This window comes from Uloborus diversus, chromosome 8 (assembly GCF_026930045.1).
Source record: "Uloborus diversus isolate 005 chromosome 8, Udiv.v.3.1, whole genome shotgun sequence".
NCBI lineage: Eukaryota > Metazoa > Arthropoda > Arachnida > Araneae > Uloboridae > Uloborus > Uloborus diversus.
The window spans coordinates 23,838,348-23,861,960 of NC_072738.1; the positions used below are offsets into that span (position 1 = coordinate 23,838,348).

Below are 23,613 nucleotides of genomic sequence, written 5' to 3' on the forward strand. Positions count from 1 at the left end.
AACATAAAAATTTGAGATATGTCAGAGATGGTCATGAGATACCATCTTCTTTTCCACTCTTTAAAGCACCTTTGGACAGTGTTGCCAGAAGGTCAAATCCAGATTTCCCCCAATTCCCTTCCAACTTTTCCCCAACAAGCGATGTTTTCTACCAAAATTCCCCAAATGCAAAAATTATTTTTCCACTGATATTTTTATAAAATGAATCGACTTCCTCTAATATTCTTGTCTCTTGAAAAAATTTTTTCTCCCAAAAAGCCAAATTTTCTCATAAAATTCCCCAACTTTTTTTTTTCTTCACATTTTGCTTTTTTTTTTTGGCTTCTTTATCTTTACTAATAATAAAGCTGAAAGTCTCTCTGTCTGGATATCTCTCTGTCCGGATCTCATTTTGTCTGTCAGAATCTCTAACTCGCATTTAGCGCCAACACCGTTCGGCTGATTTTCATGAAATTTGGCAAAGAATTAGTTTGTAGCATGAGGGTGTGCACCTTAAAGCAATATTTTGAAAAATTGATTTTGTTCCTTTTCTATTCCAATTTTAAGAACATTTTCCCGAGCAAAATTATCATAAGATGGACGAGTAAATTACTAAGTTATCATAACGTGGAACCGTAACGTAAACAAGCCAATTGGCGAGAAATTCATCATGCATTATTTGCAAGTATACAGGGGGACCAAAAGACCTTTTAATTTTCTACTACGGGCAAAGCCGTGCGAGTGCCACTAGTCATAAATACAAGCGTCTGACCAAGAGATAAGAAATAACCAAATATTTTTTTTCTACTCGCATTTACTACTCTGCTTCTGTATGTACATTTAAACTATGATTTTTGTATATATTTATCCAAGAACACTCTTCATCACACTTATTATTACCCGTTTCACGCACCAACTATTTACTCACGCAGAACATTAATGCGAATTCCATAGCATAATATTCCACATAATGCGAAATGCGAATTACATAAAGTTGAGCAAAGCTAACCCAACGCTGTTTGATACAAACAATGTTCCCACTACTTCTTGACGCGAATTTAAATACGGAAAAAAATCTTTTTTCCCCGAGGTTTTTTCCCCCCAGGTTTTCCCCAAAGAAAAAATTTTCCCCCAAAGAATTCCCCTCAAAACTCATTTTCCCAAAATTTCCCCAGAAAGCACCAGATTTCCTCAAAATGGGGAAATTTCCCCCAATTTGGCAACACTGCCTTTGGAAGTCCTTGGCAGTTAGGCTTTTTAGTTGTCTCGTCGTTTCTCGCTTTATTGAGTCCAAATCTTCCCAGTGATGTTCCTTCATATTTTTGCATTTTGAGGATAGGAAAAAGTTGCAGGATGTGAGATTTGTCAAATAAAAAGGATGATCAAGGATGGTGATTGAATTTTTTGCCAGAAACTGGCGAACAATCAATGTTGATGTGCTGCTGCATTGTCATGGTGAAGGACCCATTCATCGCCTTGAGTGAAATTTAGTCACATATGACGCACACGATCTCTAAAACACTTGAGAACTGTGTGATTCGTCGCTCTGTGATTTTATCAATTTTCATTTTTGACAAACAGTAAAAACAAAGACAACAGAAACAAACATCCAATAAGTGTATACAGGGGCGGCTCTAGCAGTTTTGCCGCCCCGGACAAATTTCCTAAGTGCCACCCCTCTCCACGGTAAAAAAAATCAAACATTACAATTTTTGCATTACAAATATAGTCCCTTCTTTTTGGTAATTCCTCTTTTTTTTAAATATAAAACATTCTTTCAAAAAAAACGATAAGCCCCCACCCCCACCCCCTAAAATGGTCATGCTTGAAAGCAGTTTCGTGTTGTCTTCACGTATTCATCAATTCATCAATCCTAAGTACGACCATGGCTTTCCTGCACTTGGGCTGTGCCACCAGAAAATATTTATAGGGGGGGGGGTACGCTTAAAAAATACCCGTATCTGCTAGAGGGGTCTGGGGGTTCTCCCTCGGAGAATTTTTTGAAATTATAGTCTTAAGAACGCAGTTTTAGACGCTCTGTGGCGGTTTAGACGGTGGAAAGTTTCAGGGGGTCTTTTGAGGGGGGAATTTTAAGAAACTGAAGTCTTAAAAACACGATTATAGGCGAAATGTGTTGACTTCAGAGTAAGGGTTGGGTCTTCGATGATTTTTTTTTTTTTTTAAATAGATTTGAGATGACGTAAACTTTTCACCCCAATTTTTTGACACTGAAGTTCCAAAAGACAGTTACCGACAAACTTTCATGATTACAGGAAAGGGCTCTTTGAATCTCCCCAAGAAACATTCCAAAAGAGAAGTAATAAAAAGCGATGTTTTTAAGCCATTTTCAAGGACTGGGGTGAGGGTTAAAAGGTCTCATCTTAATTTTTTGAAATTATAGTTTTTTCATTTTCAGATTGCATACGGGAGCATCGTCCAATGTATTAAAAGAGGACTTCGCGCTATAAGCACCTCAACAAAGCGTCGTTTTTAGACGATTTGTATGATATTAAAAGCAGGGTGAAACGAGATTTGAAGAGCACTTTAATGATTTTAACTGAGGGAGGAGGTTTCCGAAGCGTAGAATTTTAAGTATTTTCTTATTTTTTGATCGTCTAGTAAAAGTAAAAAGAAAAAAAAGGAGAGGTGGGGGTAAAACAAATATGAAGTGTAGTGTGGGGTGTGATTAACTAAGAAATAATCTGTAACTATAGAAAAATTTAATTTTAAGTTTCTTTTGAAAATAAATTAAGACTTTTTCACAATAATCGATATTTTTTCCAATTAAAATTACTTTGTTTCCCTAAGGAGCATTAATTTCTTCTCTTTAATAGCATGGAACATTTTTTTAAAAATGCTCAATCTAGGAAGGGGGTGGGGGAGAGAGAGGAGTCCTGTGCGCGATCCAATTCCGACAACATGCAGAAGTTCAAAAACTGGACCGTCAAATATGTATCATTATTTAAAACGTGGTAATAATATAAATAAATACCTTTGTGCTGAACAGGAGAAGTGAAATGTTAACAGAAAATATGACATCAAATTCTTTGGCTTGTGAAACAAAAATAAGAACATTTAAAATGTCAGGTTAAGTATTTTTATATTTTTGTTTTGTTTTCTCGTTGATCTTATTTTGTAGCGAAAACGGCAAAAACAATAACAATGCAGATTAGGATTTAAAAATTAATAGCTACATGCTTAAATTGGGGGAAAAAAAAAAAAAAAACCTGTTTATGAATATTTTGTTATTTTGAAATCAAGATTACGTGGGAAATAATTTGGCTGGTGTGTAAAAATTTCTTCTGGTTAATGAGATTTTAGCGTTTGTTGGACCATGCATATCATCAGTGTAATTGTTATGTTCACAAATATGTGTGTAACAATAAAACATAGCTAAAGTTGGGAAATAAAATTTGAAATTTGATGCACAAATTAGTTAGTGTTGGTTTTCACAGCTGAAAGTACATATTTATGTAATGTAGCGTGACACATGACGACAGGGTGGAAGGGGAATCAGGTGTGACACTTTGATAAAAGGGGAATGAGAGGGGAGAGCTCACAAATACTGAAAAAGAAAAAGTAGCATTTTTATGGACTGCCTCCAGACAAATTATACGTAGTTTGTTTGTTTATTTTGTAATATTTTATTTTATTTTATTTGTTTATTTATTTGCTTCAGAAATATAAAGGCGTTATTAAGATTTAGACCATTCCATGCATGAATAAAAAGTTAATAGGGGGGTGAAGGTGGGTTAGGATTTAATATAAAAAGAAAGCAATTCTTTTCTAAATATATATTTACTACTCATGTTCGTAAAATAAGTGCACCACGCGAAAAATTTAAACATGGAAAGGTACCTTGCGGTGCCTTTCCGTAAGAATTTTAGGATTACCATTTCCTACAAGAGTAATTTTTAACAGCTGAATAATTTGTTACAGAAGAATAAGATTTTTTTTTTCTATAAGGAAAAAAAAACTCGAAAGAAACAGCCTTAAAAATCAAGAAAAAGAATAGAAAACGTTTAATTTCAAATATTTTATCCTCCATTTCGGTTAAATATACTTTAACGGATAATCTGAATAGTTATTAAAAATTATCGATAAAGAAAATAATAGTCATAAAATACCATATAAAAAAGAAGCATTCGAAATGAAAGCAACTTTTTTTCACGTGAAACTTTTTTCGAATACTTTGGTAACTATTTTAATTTTAAACACGTAACTGTAACGTTTATTTTCTAGGATGGCAAGAATTTAAAAAAATATCATAAGAAATTTCTTATCGAACGACAAATGACCAATATTAGAGACCGAAAACAGCTAAGGGGGGAGGGGGGGGGGCTACTAAATATTTTATGTTTTAATTTCGAATAAAAATTCTACGCATTTCTATCATAATAAAAAAATTAGTAAAAAATAATTGTCACATAACATGATTTTTGTTCAGAAATATGGCCTGTATTATAATTCCCCCTCCCCTATTTAGTCTTTTTTAGGGCGTTCTTTTTATTTTTCCCCTTACTTTAGTGGATTTATCCGGTTTTAATGCCACTTTGACTATTAAATTGCAAATGTAGAAGGGTCATTCTCCTGTTTTACACGGGATATTTGTAGACATTTAAAGTGCAAAAAACAGTTAAAAAGGATGTTAATTCATATTTTTTTGCAATTGGATCATAAATCAAGATTCATTCTGAAATTTCAAATGCTATAGTGCTTCTATCCAATTCTCTTGCCTTTTGGTCAAATACATTAATTAGAAAAATTACAAATTTATTTAATTTGTGTCATGCACGGGACATGTATGAATGTTACTCTATCTCAGCTATAAGAATTCAAAAGTTAAAATAGTAGTTGTGTTTATAATGAAATAAAAACTAATACTGGCAATAATATATACCATTTTAAGTGAAAGTTCAATAAAAAGTATTTTACATAATAAATATATATATATATATATATATATATATATATATATATATATATATATATATATATATATATATAATATACTTTAAATTGTTATAATGTAACTAGTATTAGGATGATACGTTATTTAATACTAAAACATCATTGAAATATCTACCTAAATCTCCAAGCAGAAAAAAAAAAAGGCTACGGTTCCTGCTATTGCAAAACTTCTTATTTGTTTGAATGTTCCCTGCTTCAAGTGTACGGTAAATTGTCGGGGACACGTGGACTACAATCAACGGAAAGAAAAAATACCATGGAAGATACGGCGCCGCACAATAACTGTTATAAAAGAGAAGTAAAAGTGTAAAGTACCTAACCCTGGTAAAATACAACCCCCGAGTCGGCGAAGCAATTGACAGGAAGAGAGGAAGAGAGCATGGAATAATCAGGGATGAATAATAGGGCAGTAAAGCACATAGCCTAGGGCCCAGCAGATCCCAGAATCAGGCGAGAGTTCTGGTAATCAGACCCTGACCCCCCACCCATTCAGTCTCGTTTCCCAACCAAAACAGGCAACTGTTGACCATTTGCTGTCGGCGACAGCAATTAAGGTACAATAAACGAAGAGGAAAGAAAACCTTCACGTATTTTTCAGACTCCCAAGCTATTGTGCTCGCAAAATACTCTCATACAAATTTGCTCCTAATGTAAAATGTATTTTAGACATTCGAACCAAAATGCCGCCCCGGACAGGGGTCCGGTTTGTCCGGCGCTAGAGCCGCCCCTGGTGTATACCTAGTAAGTGTCTGGAAATCTGCCAAACAGCTCATTGCGTGCCAGGCAATTATCGCAGACAGTTGTTAGGCAGTTCTCAAAAGGTGGGAACAAAAAAGTTAACTTTGAGCAATTTCAAAAATTTTCGAATTTGATATCAATTTTTCTTTTATTCTATAGTATGCATACCTAGAACACAAAATATGAACATGAAAAGACAGCAGGTATTTGTAAAAATTGTTAATTAGCAAATTAAATCAGCAATCTGTAGGTAACAGATTTTGGACATTGTTGTCATGTAGGTAACGGATTTTGGACATCATCATAATGTAAGTTTCACCATTTTTGACAACTGTTAATCTGATTTTTAACTTTTCCAATGAAAATTTTATTTACTACTTTTTGAATTTTGCAATTTAATGATAAAGAGGATATTAATGAAGTACTTGAATGGCTATACATACTGCTCTTTACATATAATAAAGTTTTGGAATGATTTTGAAGAAGTTGATGAAAGGTAGAAAAAAGCTTCATGGAAATAATTATACAAACTTGTAGTTTGATTTATTGGGACAAATAAGGAATAAAAATAGAAACAAATAAATACGACATATATATTTTTAAAGGAAAAATAAACAAAATATGCTTTAAGAAAGAATGTAAAAAATGACATCAGTTTTAATAACGAATATTTTTTCTAATGTCATAAGAATTAAAACGATGTCTAAAAAAATTATTGAAAAAAGAAATTCGTATTTCTATTTCGAGATCGTTAAATTATGTTTAAAAGAAAGAGAAAAAAAAAATTCTAAAATAATAAAAGCGGCGGGAAAAAAAATTGCTAGCGCAGGTGATAACGTCGCCAAAACTGGTGCAGCTGACGATTAACTACATTTGTTAAACTGGAATCCCCTTCTGGTAACCTTGAGCGTATCGTATACTGTGTTGTCGCCAATGTCGCCAGTGGAAGTTTGCTTGGCGATGTTAGCGCAAAATGGCTTTCGTTCGATCATAGAAAGCCATGTTTCTACTGTAATTTATGCATTGTTCAATGTGTAACGTATTAATTATGCAAAATACCAATGGATTAAAGAAGATAACATTATAATAACCTTTTTTATTGAGGTTAGAAGACAGTGGATCATCAAAAATTATGAATAAACGGACAGAATTATCGGCATCAAGATCGTTACGCCATTTGGACATCTCACATGTATGTTTAAGAAAAATCATTTTTCTCCTAAGATACTGCATAAAAGCTTATGAAAACACTTTTAAACAATTAAAAATTGATTCTGAGGATCGATAAATACCTTTAAAACGAAAACATCATATACTTAGTTCTCAAATAATAGCATTTTAAAGATCGCAACTTTTGGACATACATCAAATTTCAAAGTTACGTTTTTTTAAAATCGTTTACAAAGTAAATAATCTATCTTTATTTTTGTTATCTGTGTAAAATATTAACAAAAAGTTATTCAGTGTAAGATTCATACCTTTAATTTTTTTTTGAAACGTATGGAAATAATTAAAAAAAATTTTTTTTTAATGGTACATTTGCTCAGTTAACGTTTTGGTATGTCCAAAATTGTGCCTTTTAGCAAAGAAAATATTTTTAAGGGCATTTGAAGAGCTTTTTTTCCATAATTTATGTCAATTCTTGTCTCTATACAGCATTATAATTTACCTCAAAAAATTCAGAGTTAATTAAAATGAAAGTTATTTGGTGTTGAAGCTTCAAAGTTGAAGTCTGTGTTTGTTCCCACCTTTTGAGAACTGCCCTGTTGGGACTATAGTCCACATCATGGCCACTAGATTGCATGAGTTTGCATATTTATTGGACAGACTACGTATAACATTTGTTGTTGTTTTTTATTAACCTAACATTCAACTGTTCATTTACATTGTTTTCATGAACTTAATTTGTTTAAGATCATTTCACAAACTCGGTTCATTTGATGTATGTAGTATTTTGATCAAAAACCTTGCGGATTTAATATATCATATATCCAGTTCAATGCCACAATAAGTGCAAATTAGTAACTTTATGGCCATGTTGAAATGCTAACATGTTGAACTTTGAAATGATATACAGCGACACATGATAAAGTCTGAAATAGATTATACATATATATCTACAGTCAAATCTCATTGTCATACGACACCTGGATTTCACCACACTCCGGATGTGTTGTCACTTTTTCCAAGTCCTGAAGTTATGCCATATAATCTTAATGTTATGTGGACACAGGACTATGAGTGTTTTATGGTGAAACATTGGTTATGAAGACACTTTGAACTGCTTAGGCAGGATCGAATTTTTCTTTGCAATTGAAAAATTCGTGGATGAACATGCAATTGAAAAAATGAAAACACCTGGAAAAGTTTATTGTAGGAATTTTCAACTCTGACAAGAGACAAGAAACTTATGTTACTATAGACCACCCGTGCCACCTCAAGAATGGCGGGGGCGAGTAGATAAGTTCGGAAAGCTACAGAACCTTTGACACAAGAGACAATAGAAAGGAATTCAAAGCAGACGGATTTTAAAACAACTGAGGAAGAAGCAGGAGAAGAGAAAAACCATAGCAGTTGTCCACTCGTTATTGCAGGCTACTACAATGAGAGAGTGAGAAAATATTGAGCACCATTTTTAAGATGGACAAAAAACACAGCCTTAAAATTTAGAAAAGAATTAGAACACGTTCTTCTGTGTTCAGAAAGCAAGGACAGATACAAGGTAGGGGCGGTGGGGGCTTTCACCCGCTCCTTGAGCCGAGATGCAGGAACTTTCCTTCGGCATGTTTTCGGTACTGAAGTTCCAAAACATAATTTTAGACAATCTTCAATAATGTTACAAAAAAGATGGCTTTCCCACGAATTTTTTTCTGAATTTTTAATCTGATAAACACACTTGGGGCATATTTCTTAACACTTTATCAATAAGGATTGGAGCTTTGTACAAAAAATTTTTTGAACTTAAAAAAGCTCAAATTTTAGATATTCTTAGATCACATTAGATAGGGTTCTGGGGACTCTCTTCTGGAAAGTTTTGCAAATTGAAGTCCAAAACAGCAGTTATAGGACACTGATGACGTAAAGGAAAAGGATTCACTCCTCCGGAATTTTCTAGAAATTAAAGTTTCACCTCCCCCCCTTTAATTTTAGATAATTTTCCATGATGCTAAGAGGTGGAGGGTTGAAATTTGTAAAAGGGTAAGCATCTGAAATCAATCGCCTATTCCTTGAATATTTTCTGGATTCGTCCTTGTCGGCAGGTGCAGGTTTAGCGGTTACAATCTAATCATGTTTTGGTAAAAGTAAAGAATTCTTTGACTGGTTTCTTTCTTGCTGATAATCAAAGGAACTCATCATTTCTTTCTTCATTTAAAAATAAATTTTATAAAACATATGATTGTTCGAATTGTCTTTCTAAAAGTAAGTAAATTCTTTTTGGAAAATATTTTAGAGTGAGAGAAAACAGTGAATCAATTTTTTCTTATGATTTTGGCCTTGTCCATCAAGAATTCCAATCCACACGAATTAAATCTAATCACTAAAACAAAATTATTCAATTTACTAAATCTGTTATTTATTCATATAATTATGTTTAATCATAGATTTAAAAAAAATATTCTGCTTATGACGTCGCTCCAGATATGACAACACTTTGCAGACAGTTCAAACGGTGACGTTAGGTTATAATGAGGTTGGACTGTATGTATGTATATTTAGCTTAATTGCATTTTGTTTCAAAATCCAACATGTTAGCACTGCCATACCACCATTAATCTAAAAAGTAAAAATGTGCACTTATAGTGGTATTGCACTGAATGTATAATATCTGCAATCTCAAAGATAAGCAAAAGCAACAATTTCCAAATAATTTGGGGATAAAATATTGTTTGTGAGAGTATGTTTTTGAGAATCAGTCTTGCGATAGTAATAATTTCAAAAGTAAGCAACTAGTGAAATAATAATAGCTAGTGACATATATTTAATACTGATGCTATTCAATGCATGAGAGCGCTGAAAGATATACTTTTAGAAAACAAAATTAAGTTTAAAAAGAAAAATAAACAAACTTACTCTAGCAACATAGATGTTGGAGCCTTTAACTGGTAAAACTTTAATTGCTTTTCCAATTTCATTTCTGAAAAGAAAGATGAAACAAAAAGAGGGTTAAAAATATTATTAATGCAGTTATCGAGAGAAGAATGAAAATGATAAAAGGTTAACTAACCGAAGAGAAAAGAGATATTGAACTAGGATACAAGGCTCAAGTTCTGTATAAGTATTATATATAACTTCTTCAAATCTGAAAATAAATAAATAAATAAATAAGAATAAATAAAGGCATAAGTAATCTGAAACATTGCTATGCACATATACAGTTAAATCTCAAATTTATGCCACTGTAAATAACTTGCAGTAATTATGAATTTGTAAGTATATCTAGGACCCAATTCAGGCAACGGCATGTTGGCTCAGGTCACCGGCAGCACTTTTTATACTCAGCAGCTTTTGATTCATGTTAATATTACAATATCGGCTCTTCTAGATGCTTTGGATTTTGAAAGGCATGCAAATAACAAAAAACTAAACATAAAGAGCTGACCAATGGCAGAAAACTGAACATTTTCATATTTCTGCGGGAAACTAAAACTCAGTTATCTGTCAGCAGTTATATTCACTATGAATTCACTCTCATATGACAGCGGTGGTTGCAAATAGGCAACTAGTGTCACTTCATAAAGACCAATATTAGCTTATGAGGTGCTTGAGGCAAAGTTATTATAAACCCCCCTTCCACCACCACCAACCTTACACACAAAAAAATGAAAATGAAGAAATTAATAATCAAAGGCGTTAAAGCTATATGTATTTCCTTATTTCAGGAGACGTGAGGACATTAATTTTTCTCACAGGAGACTGGATGGAGTGTCAATTCTTTGCTTTATCCACGAGTTCCAAAAGTTGGTACCATGAAACCTGTGTAAGTTGTCCACCTGCAGTGCACTACTTTAGTGGTCAACTTAAGCAGGTGGTCAACTTATAGAGGTTGAATTATATGATAAGATCTAATTCTGTGCATGAAAATAGCGGTCAACTTACAAGGGTGGTCAACTTCAAAGGTTTTATTGTACAAGTATCCAAAGTTGGACATTGCATCACTTTAGAAGGGGTATCTAACTTCAGGTTATCCATGGCACACACTTTTAATATTACAGAACAAGCCCTCAGGTAGATGGATGGTCCCCAAATAATATGGCGGATCTCTACAATACAGCATCAATTAAAAATTTAAATTAACAAAACATTTCAGAAAAAAAAAATAACTAAAATGATCAGTTGGCGCTTCAAGGCATTCTAACGTCCTACTTCTAGCATAGAAGATTTGATTACATAAATGTGCGGCTTTATACAAATAATACACCACTTTGAGTAGTTGAAAATCATTGCTTTTCTTCACCAGAGACAAAAATAGTAGCAAAAAGTTTTACATGTAAAAGTTTGCAGATTTTTTGTCTTTTTTGAAGGCACTTTACACAATAATTAACTTTTTACATACTTGGCTAAATGCTCGATTAAGGAAATTGCTTCTGGTTCCACAAGAGACAGTAATTCACAATCTGTGCACAACTCTACTCCACAATTTTCTTTAATACTGTCAAAGAAAATGAAATACTACTTTTCAGTTTAAAATTTTTATACAATTTTCAAAATAAATTAATTTTCATTTTGAACAAACAAAATTTTAAAATTAAATTTTTATAAATTACTAGCTGCATTGCCCGATGAACCTCAAAAATAAAAGTTGTGTTCGGCGACACATGTTCAACATTCAGGCTTGAATAAAAGAAATAAAAGATAGTACAAAACTGCCCGTTAACGTGTAGTAAAGAGCAGTTTTATGATATCATATTGAAATTTAGACTTTTTGAGATTATTTTTTTTTAATTCTAAAAATTCAGTCATTGTTATTATAAAACATTCTCTTTGATGAATTTTCTGACAAAAGGGCGTTTTGCCCCCCCTCCCTCATTGCGATGCAAACCCCCCTAACAATATGAATTCCTGAGCATCGAAGGACTTTCCAAATTTGGCAAAGACACCCTTTTTTTTTTTAAACACTCTCCCCCTAACATGATCAAAGGTCGTCCAAAATTTTGCAGTTTTGGAATTTCAGTTTTGAAAAATTATTGAAGGAAAGCCACTGAACCGACTTCTACTACAATTGCGTCTTTAAGACTTCAATTTTGAAAAATACCAATGAGAAAGTCCCCAAACTCCTCCTCCTAACATCACCAAGGATGGTCTGAAATTGCCTTTTTGAAACTTTAATTCCGAAAAGTTTCCGGAAGGTAGATTTGAGCCCCACTTCTTTCCTTAGTGTCGTCATAGATGGTCTACACTTGCGTTTTAGAACTTCAAATTGGAAAAATAAGCCAATGCAAGGTTCCGCAAGAGAAGTATTTGTCCTTGTGATAATCTATATACAGTGAAATCCTGTTACAACAACTACCAATATAACAAAATATCTGTTTCAAAGAACTAAAATTTCAGTCTAGTCCCAGGGCTGCAGAGAGCCAAGGTGGGCTCCTAGATAGTTTTGTCAGAAGAATCTTTTATCTTGCATTCTTTTATTAATGATTAGAATATGAAAGTTGCAAAAAGTTCCTTTTTAAAATTATTGCAGTTTATTTTAGAGTGATCGAAAGGGGGATGGGCAAAAATGCATTGAGACGGGCTCCCAAGAGTGTAAACATGCCAACGTCACTGACGTCAGTAATACAATTCTCGATCGAACAACTTCTCATGCTTTCATGAACGTTCTTTTCTGGAGAAAGGGGTGGGGGAGTTTGGAATCTATGATACACATATGCACACACTTTCACCATATACGTCTTTCAACGAAAATACAAAGGAATAGGTTTGGGGATCTTCTTGAATAGATCTCTATACTTTAGCTGTGTAAGGTAACAATTATGTGAACCCCCCCTGCCCCCTGAAGCATGTGTAGTAGAGGTAAGCGTAGTAGAGGTGAGTTAAAAAGTCAACTGCCCCTCCTTGAACAATTTCTAGATCTGCTCTTGGATTGCCATAATATTTATTATACCTCTGGGCTAAAACTATTATAACTTATGAGGCTCTATAGCACCTACAGCCTTGAAGTTAGATACAAAATTACTTTGGACCCTGGGGATATGTGGATAAAAACTCATAAAAAAAAACCACCAAAAAAAAAAAAAAAGGCGATAACATTGACAATATTTACAAAATTGAGTAAAGTATAGTTAGTTTAACTGTTTTATTCGTGCATTTACACCTCCCTAGAAATTTTTCTATCCCTACTAGGAGGTACCTTCCAGGTTGAGAATAGCTGATTTAAAGACAAGATTTGGAAACATGGGCTTACTCTCAATATTACTTACCTATTTAAACGTGCATGACAATATTGCAAAGAATTTCCAGAATCTGCTTTCATATTCAGAGTTCTCTCCCAACTGAATTCACTTTCTTTTCGACGTCTGGTGCGAAAGTCATTGATGATTAAGGATGAAATGCCTAGGACATCAGCAACTTCGTCCATGTTGTCTGATACTTTTGTGTCTGTCAAAGAAAAATGGGTCATAAACCAAATAACCTCAGAAATGTGTTAAATACAAAGAGTAAATATTTTTACTGTCCCTTCAATTAGACCATTATGTTTATTAAGAGTATATACTGTGTATTTAAATCATGTCTGTTTACTTTTATTGTCTGTTCAATTCAACCATTATGTTTATTAAGAGTATATACTGTGTATTTGAATCATGTTTGTTACATTGAAATTTGGCGCAGTAAAATGGCTGACCTAAAACTTTAGTTTTGACATCTGAACCTAGATACCAGTCCACAGCTGATTGTTTTATATAGATTCAAACAAGTATTTAAAATAAAAAGGTATCATGAAAAATTATACAGTATAACTTCGATTTAACGATTTCCTCAATTTAATGATACATTTCGCTGGTCCTAAGGGATCAAATTAAATTTCATTATGGTGGTAATTTCTTGATAAAAAACTGAATACACAGTAAAATGTGAAGAGGAATTGCGGCTGTATGGTTACAGCCACACATTGTCTATCTTTTTCGGCTTTGCTATAATGGGATACAACAGTAATTTCATTTGAAAAGGTAACATAATAATGCATTAACATTAGCGGAGCTAGCTGTGATTTGATTTTCATAGGCCAAGACAACAAGACAAGATCAACAAGTTGGCTCTGCGTTCTGATAAATGCCTAAATAAGGGTGCCAGTCTAAAAATTGGCCAGGACTGAAAAGCGGGTGGCTCCATTTCGCGACACCAAAATGTTAGCGCTTTGTTTGTTTGATGTTTCAGACATATATAATGCTAATTTTTGATGCTGTAACTATATAGTAAAACCAAATTGTAAGATTAAGTAAAAATTAAAACCTAAATAAAAAATGACATATCATTGTCCAAGATTTTTAGGAGGTAAAACCAGAAAAAGAACTTAATAATAAAATACTATAAAAAAAACTTACTATTTGCTACTGCAGAGAAAAAGCTTCAGATTTTATAGTTCATGTTACATAAATAGTTCATATTTCATACAAAAAAATAGTAAAAAAAATCAGGTATGAGATTCTTGGCTATAAGATGCATTGTGATAAAAACTTTAATAAAATTTTCCAGATTAAGATAAGAATGGTTGAAATCAACAGATTGAGTGACTTATTTAATTCTTTTTGGGGGGGAAAAAAACAGCTCATCTTTTTAACTTTAGCAGATGGGTCAGTTTTTTGTCCTCAGAAGAATAAGACATTTTTTGAGAGTGAGAGATTCAAAAGTAAAGATTTGTTTCATCTATAAAAATCATTTTGAACATGGAAAAAAAAAATTTGATGGCCAAAATTTTTGAAAAGACGGAATTCCGTCCCTTGGACGGAAGTGTGGCAACCATGCTTGTTGATTATATCGAAAAGTGACAGGCATTGTGTGCCTCTTAATTCCTTTTTGTATTTTATGTCTATTGTTAATAAGTATATTTTTACTTGACTTGTAACCTTTCTTTCTGATCACCCCTTAACATTTTCCAAAAAGCTAACAGCATGATTCATATCTGAATACTTCCATCAACATTAAAGAAATTAGTATTTATAGTTAGTATGTTACAAGGTAAAAATGTACTAATAGCAATTAGAATTGCAAAAACCTGCTTTGGGGTTGGATGGTCATTTTTTTCTTTTTTGCATTGAATGGAAAATTACAATTAATAATGCAATTCTTGCAACACTAAAATACGTATTTGCAATTTCAATTGCTATTTGTACAATTTCAACATTGTTTTCATGTTTGTAACTCATTGCAGAAGGGAAACATTTCAACTTCATCATTAACATGGTCAATTAACAAACATTTTAAAAAAGGTTACAGCAGTTCCTGATAGCATTTGAAAACTGTTTATGAGTGAACACTTCTGTAAATACGGACTGATTTAATAAAGAGTTACTCTAAAATGTTTTGCATTTATTCAATAAAACTTGAATGGGAAAATGTTTAAAGAAATGGGCTTCCTAACTTAAAGTGATGTATGTCTGAGTTTCCTTGAATATAAAAATGTGGCTAACTTTTTTGAAAGGGGAAAGAAACAAGACATTTCATTCATTTATACAGCAAGTAATGATTAACTAGAAATAAAGAAAATAACTTGAATGCTTACTAGAAGATTTCTTCATGTTTTCAAGAGTTCTGCTTTTCGCTTCATCTAGAATATCATGCAGAAAGACAGCATTACCCTTACGAGTACTAAAATTCAAGACACGACCATAGGGAACATGATGTATGTTACTGAAAAATGGGAATAAATAAAACAGGCGAAAAGAACAAAACTAAAACATACCAAAAAATAAATAAATATAAAATAAATAAAATTCTGAAATAAAATGTTTTCAGAAATTCATTACATTTTTAACGATTAGCAAAAAAGAAATTTAATTTGAATTGAACTCAATGACAAAATCATATTGATATACAGCAAACTCCCAATTATCTGTGGAATAGGGAGGCACGGTAACCGCGGATAACTGAATTCAGTAAGTAAAAAACGATATTAGTGTATCCAATAGCTTTATAAAGATGAATAATACTCACATACATTTATATTATAGCCAAAATGATAAGATCATATTAAAAATGTATGTAAAAGTTAAAAAAGGATTGTTCATTATTGCCAACAGACTACACTGGTCATTATTTAGCATGACCCCCCCCCCCTAAAATGGTAGTCTGCATCCGCCCCTACGTACATGTGCTGTACTAACGAATCATCTCCTGTACTTATAATTAATAATGAAAGCACATAGCATAGTAAATAAAACGTTACAATGCTTACCATAATGAATGGAAAATAAGCAGCTTAAATACTTTCAAAATCACTTGATACTTATTTTGAAGATATAAAATATTTTCTACAGGAAATATTTTTCATTATGATATGCCATAAAAATTTTAAATCAGCGATTCTCTTCAAAGGAATGTCTCTATTAAATGACCACTTCCTAAAAATAGGTGAAATTTGATGCCTTCACCATACATATACAGTAGTCATTTTAACGTAATCACAATTCATGTTATTACTCTATTATTATTATGAAAATTACTGAATTCTATTTACTCTTATTCATTTGCATTTGTTACTGTAATTTGCTTTGGTAACATCATTTAATGTTACCAATTTTTGAATCAGAGATCGAATTTAAAAAAATCAAAAACTGCTCCCCCATCTCAAGATTTAAAAAAAAAAGTTGAACAAGAAATTAAAAATGAATGAACCCATTAGAAAATCCCTCAGATATGACACCTGAAGGGATCGAGCCATGAATAGATCAAAATACCAGTCTCCAGGAAGCCCCTAAGGGACCAATCTTTAAGGAGAATTTTCATCAGGACAATCATTTAAGAAACTCATGGGGAGAGCAACTACCCCCCCCCAGACTGTAAGAAATTACTGTTTTTACACATAAGTAAGCGTAGTCTTAGCTGTTTTCCCGTAAAATTGCATTGAGTATATACCCTTGGCACCCTTGGAAAAATGTGAAGTAATGAGCCTGCACTTCATTAAATGAACATTTAATCAGAAGCAGACTGACCCTTTGACATTAATATATGTTTGTAATGATAATTGTAAACATGTAACTCATAACAATTTGTAATTTCATATACAAATTACAAATTTTATGCATTCCATAGTATAAGCACTGTTTTCAATATAGTATGTCCACGGTTGCGTTTACAGATCATCTACTTCTAAAACATATTAATCAGTTATGCTGAAATCAAAGTCATATGCTATGCACCAAACTGAGTACACTGATAAAATGAAAGGTTCAACTTCATTCACATAATACTGCTTTTTTTTACAATAGACACATTATGTTCCAAAAATAAAACTATTGAATACATTTTTGCATTTAAGCCGAGGCCAAGGGAAAAAAAAAGGAAACATATCTAAAAAACAGAAACATCAATTACCTCGACCAATTATAATCCAGCATGTTCAATATGCTCTTCAGATGCCTAAAATGTTTGGCTTGTGATGAATCCACCTGTGCTTCAAGGGAGTAAATCAAATACATATAATGATTAATATTTGTGCTTCAACTTTATAAGCAAATCAAATAAATAAATAAATAAAAGCTTCAAGTGCACCAAAACAGCATATTTAGTAAAATTGAAAGAACAATATGAAGTCTACTATAAAGACTACAGGTCCCTTGAACAGTTTTCGAATTTCTACGAGGAGATTGTTACATTTTGAAACTGTTCTGAAGAGGATCCTTTTTGTTCTTTCAATTGTCATGCTGAATTTTTATGTTTTTTTTTTCCCTTTCTTCTTTCAAAGCTTGCAGTCGTCCTGATATTTCTGGTTTTCCACGTAAAAAATATTTTGTCCTGATTTTTAAGTTAATGTCCTGATATTCTTGATTTAAAAAACAATATATTTGTATATGTTTTTTCCCGTTCTCAAATAGAACATATTAGTGCCGATTCTGCATCAAAAATAACTTCTAATCATCTTTCCAAAAAAGCAATTAATTCTCTCAATTTGTTCCATGCATGATCTAATTTTCGATTCTGCTGAACTGCATTCACCCTCCAAAACACATGAATACTGAACTGCATTCATGTGTTTTGGAGGACAAATCTAAAATGTTTCGCATCAATACAGAAATGATCAAGTAACCTGACAAAATTATTTTTCTTCTGAGTTAAGAAATTTTCATCTAGGAGCATAATTAGCAAGAATCTGATTTAAAAGTTTTAACTTACTTTCTAAAAAAGCGACAAACTAAACAATATTCATTATTCTTCAGTTTTAACCTGAGTGCTATACTTAATTTAATCATTCCTTTACTTACTTCAAGTTACATTTTGATTTAATTTTAGTATTACCATCTTCAAAAATCATTATCACTGTATTTAAAAAAACTGCTAGGGTTGAATGGGACACAAGACATGGCAATGAATGGGACATATTTCTTGCACTCCTATGAATAACTTTTAAAAAATTATTTATTAGTTAAGTTAGACTAAAATGAAATTGTTTCTAAATGTTTGGGTCATGATTGAAGTCTTTTGTTCCAAACTACATACACAAGATATTTAATTAAAAGCAATAAACCACATATATTTTTTAAAATTGCATTTACATTTTTGAGTTCTTTTATGGCTACTCCGATAATCTCTGCACCTTATTATTTCAAATCATGTTGTTGAAACTTTTTGTCAAAAAGGACACTGATTCTAAGGTAATACATCATATTAAAATTTATTCTAAAATATATTTTTTGAGAAAGCTTTAGTATGTAATATTCAAAGTCATTTTATCCTTTAAGTCCTGCTTTTCAATAAATGTTATTTATAATCTAAGTAGTTGAATAAGTTCTCAGAGGAAGCAAAAACTTTTGATATTATTTACAATTTTTGTGCAGAACAATATTTTTGTTTTCCTCATTACTAAGCAAATAACACAATACTCCTGCCACTTATGTCAATATTCATCATATTAATAGAAATAATTATTCTGTAAATATTTTTCTTACTTTAATATAGTATCCCATTAAACCATGTAGGTAGGGATGAATAGGAAAAACTGACTTCCTTAGTGTTTTATTATTGTCCATTTTAGGTCAGTGGGTTTTTTTCTTCCAATTTTCATTTTTTTTCTTCTTTATATGCCTCTAAGTATGCATTGAAATTATCCCGAGTATTTGAAAAAAATCAGATCAATGGGAAAAAATTCAAAAAAGAAAAGAAATATGTATCCCATTCATTACCACTCTCCCCTAACATAAGAATTGAAATTAAAAAATGCCTTACCACGTAATACATTGAATCAAAATGAAATTTTTGCTTTCTGTGAACTGCAGCAGCTATATCTCTAAATTAGAAATCAAAAAGGTAAAATTATTACCACAGAAAAAAAAATATTTAAAATATTTAGAAACTGAGAGCTCAAAATTGCTTAATGTGACTTATTTGATTGTTTTTTTTTTTTTTTTTTTTTTTGTTCACCACTTGGATTTCAATCCCCTTCAGCTCGAAGACACACATCAAAAACATAGCTTTCAGCTATGAGCATTTCCGAAATACAATCTGCACTCATTTAAGATTTAAGCATTTTCAATTAACGTACCATATTTAGTCAAATATGATACGTTAATAACTGCATGGTAAGCCTAACAAAAGATCCTTAAATAGAAAATTTTTCAAAAAAAAACTGAACATGCCCTTTTTGTTGAGGAGAGCATATTTGAAATCTGAGCTAGCATAAAACAACCTTTTCTCACTAAATATGAAGCATATGGCACATTTTAAAATCCAACATTTAAATTCTGCACCTCAGAGTTAGAAGGACATAAGACACATTATGATAATTTTACAGTAGAGAGGAAAAACTTTTTCCTTGTGCATGCAACGGATGGGACGCACACTCGTTTAACCTTGGTATAAAATTGAAAAAAAAAAATTGTTTAAGAATTACGTTCACGTGGCTCGATGCGGAATAGGCACTAATAAACAGAAAATCGGAATTTTTGGACTTTCGTCACTCTGGCTCTGAGGTACAGAATTTTAATCATATTATTAGTGAGTAGGGTGCTTTTCAGACAAATAAAAAATACTATAAACGTAAAAATATCCAGACTGTTCAGCTAACAAACCCTATAATCAGCTGCAAAAAATAGGTTATTTGAGAAAAAGATATAGGGAGAATGTATCAGTTGTAGAATGAGAATATCTGCAAGAAGCATAGTTTAAAAAAATGGGGTTGTCAAGGTTCATCCTTTGTATGTTCATACAATAATAACAATGTGAGCAAATTCTTGTTTTCTTACATATGGAAGTGACAGAGATACAAAGAATCATATATCCAACTGACGCACTGTACTTTTTAATCCAGAGATAAGTAAAAATTACTACTTGAGTAGGTTTGCAAGAACTTGGAACAGCTTAATGGAAGAAACTAAAAAGCAAGGGGGTAGATAGTTTTAAGAGGGCCATTGACCTTCACTGGGGACTGTTGGATTAGCCTAACTGGGTCCAGTGTCAGTTGCTGGTGGTCACTTTTGTATTTGTACTACCAAAACTTCAATACAGGTCCAAAAAGAAAAACAAATCAGAAATAAAATTGAAGGGAATAAAAGAGACAGTAAGAATGAGAAAAAGAATAAAATACTAGTTTAAAAAACTAAAAAAACACGCTTTAGTAGCAAAATGAACTAAAAAGTTTAAAATAATCTTTGGATGACAAGTATATTGTTAAGAAACAGAGCTTCGCAAAACAGAGCTAATCCACTCTCAGCACAACGGCTCAATCGAGACTCCTCTTTATCATGCGGCACGGCCATTTATAGACATCGAAAGAGAGCTACTCAGATATTACAGAAAATCCTACACTATTTTACCACTTTCTTATTTCATTCCATTCACAAATTTTATTATTCAGAAATGAGGGGCCCGTATACTTCAGCCGAATGTACGGGGCTGTATATTCATTACAAGAAACTATTTACAGGTTAAGTTAATACAATAATTCTAGATGAAAGATAATTTAATAAACGCCAAATTTAGCTAGATTACGACAAATTAATCACAAAAATAATTACTATTTACAGAATTTGTAACAATATAAAGTAATTGACCAAACACTTTATTTTACTGTAATTTAAAAAAAAGCGTGGGGGCTGCCTATTTACTGACCTTACTACTGATAAGAAACCCCCCACACTTTTTTTTCTATTACAGTAAAATTAAGTGTTTGGTCAATTACACTTTACATACTTGTCATCCAAAAATTATTTTTAACTTTTTAGTTAATTTTGCTAAGAGTGTTTTTTCTAGTTTTTTAAACTATTATTTTATTTTTTTACTTTTTAGTTCATTTTGCTACAAAAGCGTTTTTTTTAGCATTTTAAACTATTATTTTATTTGCATCAGACATTTTGAATGCTTTTTGGCAAATTCATGTGCAAACATTGTTACACTCCGCAGCTCTGATTAGTACGTTGTAAATAATTCTAATAAGCCGCTGGCTATTTGTCCAAAGGAAAGTTGGACCCACAAACATACAAGTTAAGCTAATAAAAGCATATTAATTAGATTAAACTAATAACTTATTGTTAATAAATTAATTTGATAATAGAATATTGCATTGTCATCGGGTCTGAGGTTGCATTCCAAATTTTAAAAGAATCCGATCACAAAAAGTGTGGGCGAAAATTGAGTTGCAAGATTATTAATTTAATTTCAGTGTGGACGGGATTAGAACCCAAGCCCAATGATTCCTGGAGGTGGACGTCAGTAAAGACCCGCGCCTTAGACCGCTTGGCCACGAACGCTCATAAAGTTGTTGTTGTGTCCAATCCTTCAGGATCTAGCGACAGCTAGATCAAATCCATAATTCCATGCACCCTCGCAAAGTCGAGCACCAGGAGTGGGTTGTCGCGGACATCCTCAAGAGTGAGCCCCAAGCAATCCAGTAGGTGTTGCGGGGAGGCCGGCAGCAGATGGCACTTGGGACACTTTGGGAAGACTTTACGGCCGGATTCAAATGACATGCATTTCAGGTGCCCACTGAAGAGTCTTGAGATGGCCGTTTGGTCCTGTCTGTCGGCCTTGAAACGTAATGCACCTCCTGGTTTTGGTCTACTGTACCAAGAATGGGCTGGAGGAGCTAGCCAGACATGCCGGTCTCTATTTTTCGCCGCAGAGAAAATTTCTTCAAAGGTTAGGTCGTAATCAGTCGTGGCCATCTCAGAGCAGCCTCTTTTTGCCAAAGCATCCGCGGTTTCATTTCCCGGAATGTTGACGTGGGAGGGGATCCACTGAAGGTGGACGTCTCTTCGCTTTGAAATAGTTTTAAGCATATTGATGATTTGAATGCTTACTAGGTCATTTACTTGGTTCCAGTCCTGTAGATGTTGAATTGAGCTACGGCTGTCTGTAAGAATCCAGATGTCACTACAGTCTGTGGAGTGGAGAATTTGATTAAAACCCTCCTTAATAGCTATTAATTCGCTCTTAAAGACCGAGCAGTGGTCTGGGTTGCGTCGAGAGAGACGTACAGAAGGATTCTCAATATACAGTGGCTCCCAAAAGTCTTCGTACACCTACGACTTTCAACGAAATAGGCCCCAAATCATTGGTTAGAATTAATATTTTGGAATAGGTATTTAATTTTAAGATCTATGACCAATTTTTAACAAAACTGCATGAAAAGTTTTTAAAAAATATTAAAAGTTATTTTTTTTAAAATCAAAAACCGAAAAGTGCCGGAAATTTTATCTCACAAAAGTCTTCGTACACTTTATAAAATGTCTATATATTATTGAATAATCTAACTTTTGATTAAGTTATTAATTAGTAGAATATCATGCAGTATTAATAACGCGTTTTAAACGTCTGGGAATAGATTTCATTCTTTTTCTTTCTTTTTTTAGTGTAATTTCTGAGTAAGTGTTCTACTACACTTCGAGTATTACTATTTCTAGCTCTATTTTCGTTTTAAAGCCCTATTTTCGTAATGTAGCCTCCAGATATCTCTAAATATGTTACATTAAGTTACAATCTGGAGATTTAGGAAGTATTTTCTAAACTTTAGGACAATTTTCGAGGCACTAGACGCAAACGTTGAAAACCGTGTGCTTCTTATCGTTATCTTGATAAAAAACAAAGTTGTTTCCAGTAACCAAATTTTTGGCTAAGAGTTCATAATTGGTTTTTAAAATATTTAAAGGAACAGCATGATTCATTATTTCATCAAAAAATTACAAACTACCAAGTCCTGATGCTGATATGCACCCTCACACTAAAACACCTTCACCGTCCTGATTAACTGATCCAACTAAGTTCTTAAGATTAAGTTCCTAATTTTTTCTTCTACTTACAGTTATACAACAATTTAACCAAAAATGTTGAATTAATTTTTATCTGTAAGTAAGACATGATTCTAAACTGTTTTTAGCTTATTTATCATTGATTTTGGGACGAAAAGCGTAAGCTTTCTGTTTTTCGCACAACCAAGAAAATTTCTGCGGGAAGAGGTCCCATTTAATCCAGCTAATCAAAGAACTTGGCGAACAATTTTATGTGAAAATTAAATGCAAAATGTTTCATTTAACTCTGCAGAAACTTTTACAGTGCTCAAATGTGTATTTTTCATAAATTTTTTAACTTTAAATCTACGATCACGTTTTGTCAACTTTGCCGGTTGACCTTTTCTTACCTTGTTTTCGGTCCGATTCCTTTCTTTAAAGCATTTTATCAAGCACTTTACTATACAAACAAATAAATTAACCATTTTCGAGACATTTCAAAGCAATTTATCACTACTGTGGGAAAAAAAATCAAATTTTGAATGGCGTTTGC

At 32.6% G+C, this 23,613-nt stretch overlaps 1 protein-coding gene across 2 annotated transcripts in view; it reads right to left on the bottom strand.

Annotated features, from left to right (window-relative positions):
• LOC129227475 (probable arginine--tRNA ligase, mitochondrial) overlaps window positions 1-23,613 on the bottom strand; it is a 79,346-nt gene that overhangs the window by 4,161 nt on the left and 51,572 nt on the right. For both annotated transcript variants that reach the window (XM_054862043.1, XM_054862044.1), the window contains exons 12-18: window positions 19,066-19,126; window positions 17,218-17,291; window positions 15,407-15,534; window positions 13,107-13,284; window positions 11,243-11,338; window positions 9,914-9,988; window positions 9,760-9,823 (exon numbers count right to left, since the gene is read on the bottom strand). In XM_054862043.1, the coding sequence (XP_054718018.1) occupies window positions 9,760-9,823; window positions 9,914-9,988; window positions 11,243-11,338; window positions 13,107-13,284; window positions 15,407-15,534; window positions 17,218-17,291; window positions 19,066-19,126 (676 nt within the window). The remainder of the gene's footprint in view (window positions 1-9,759; window positions 9,824-9,913; window positions 9,989-11,242; window positions 11,339-13,106; window positions 13,285-15,406; window positions 15,535-17,217; window positions 17,292-19,065; window positions 19,127-23,613) is intronic.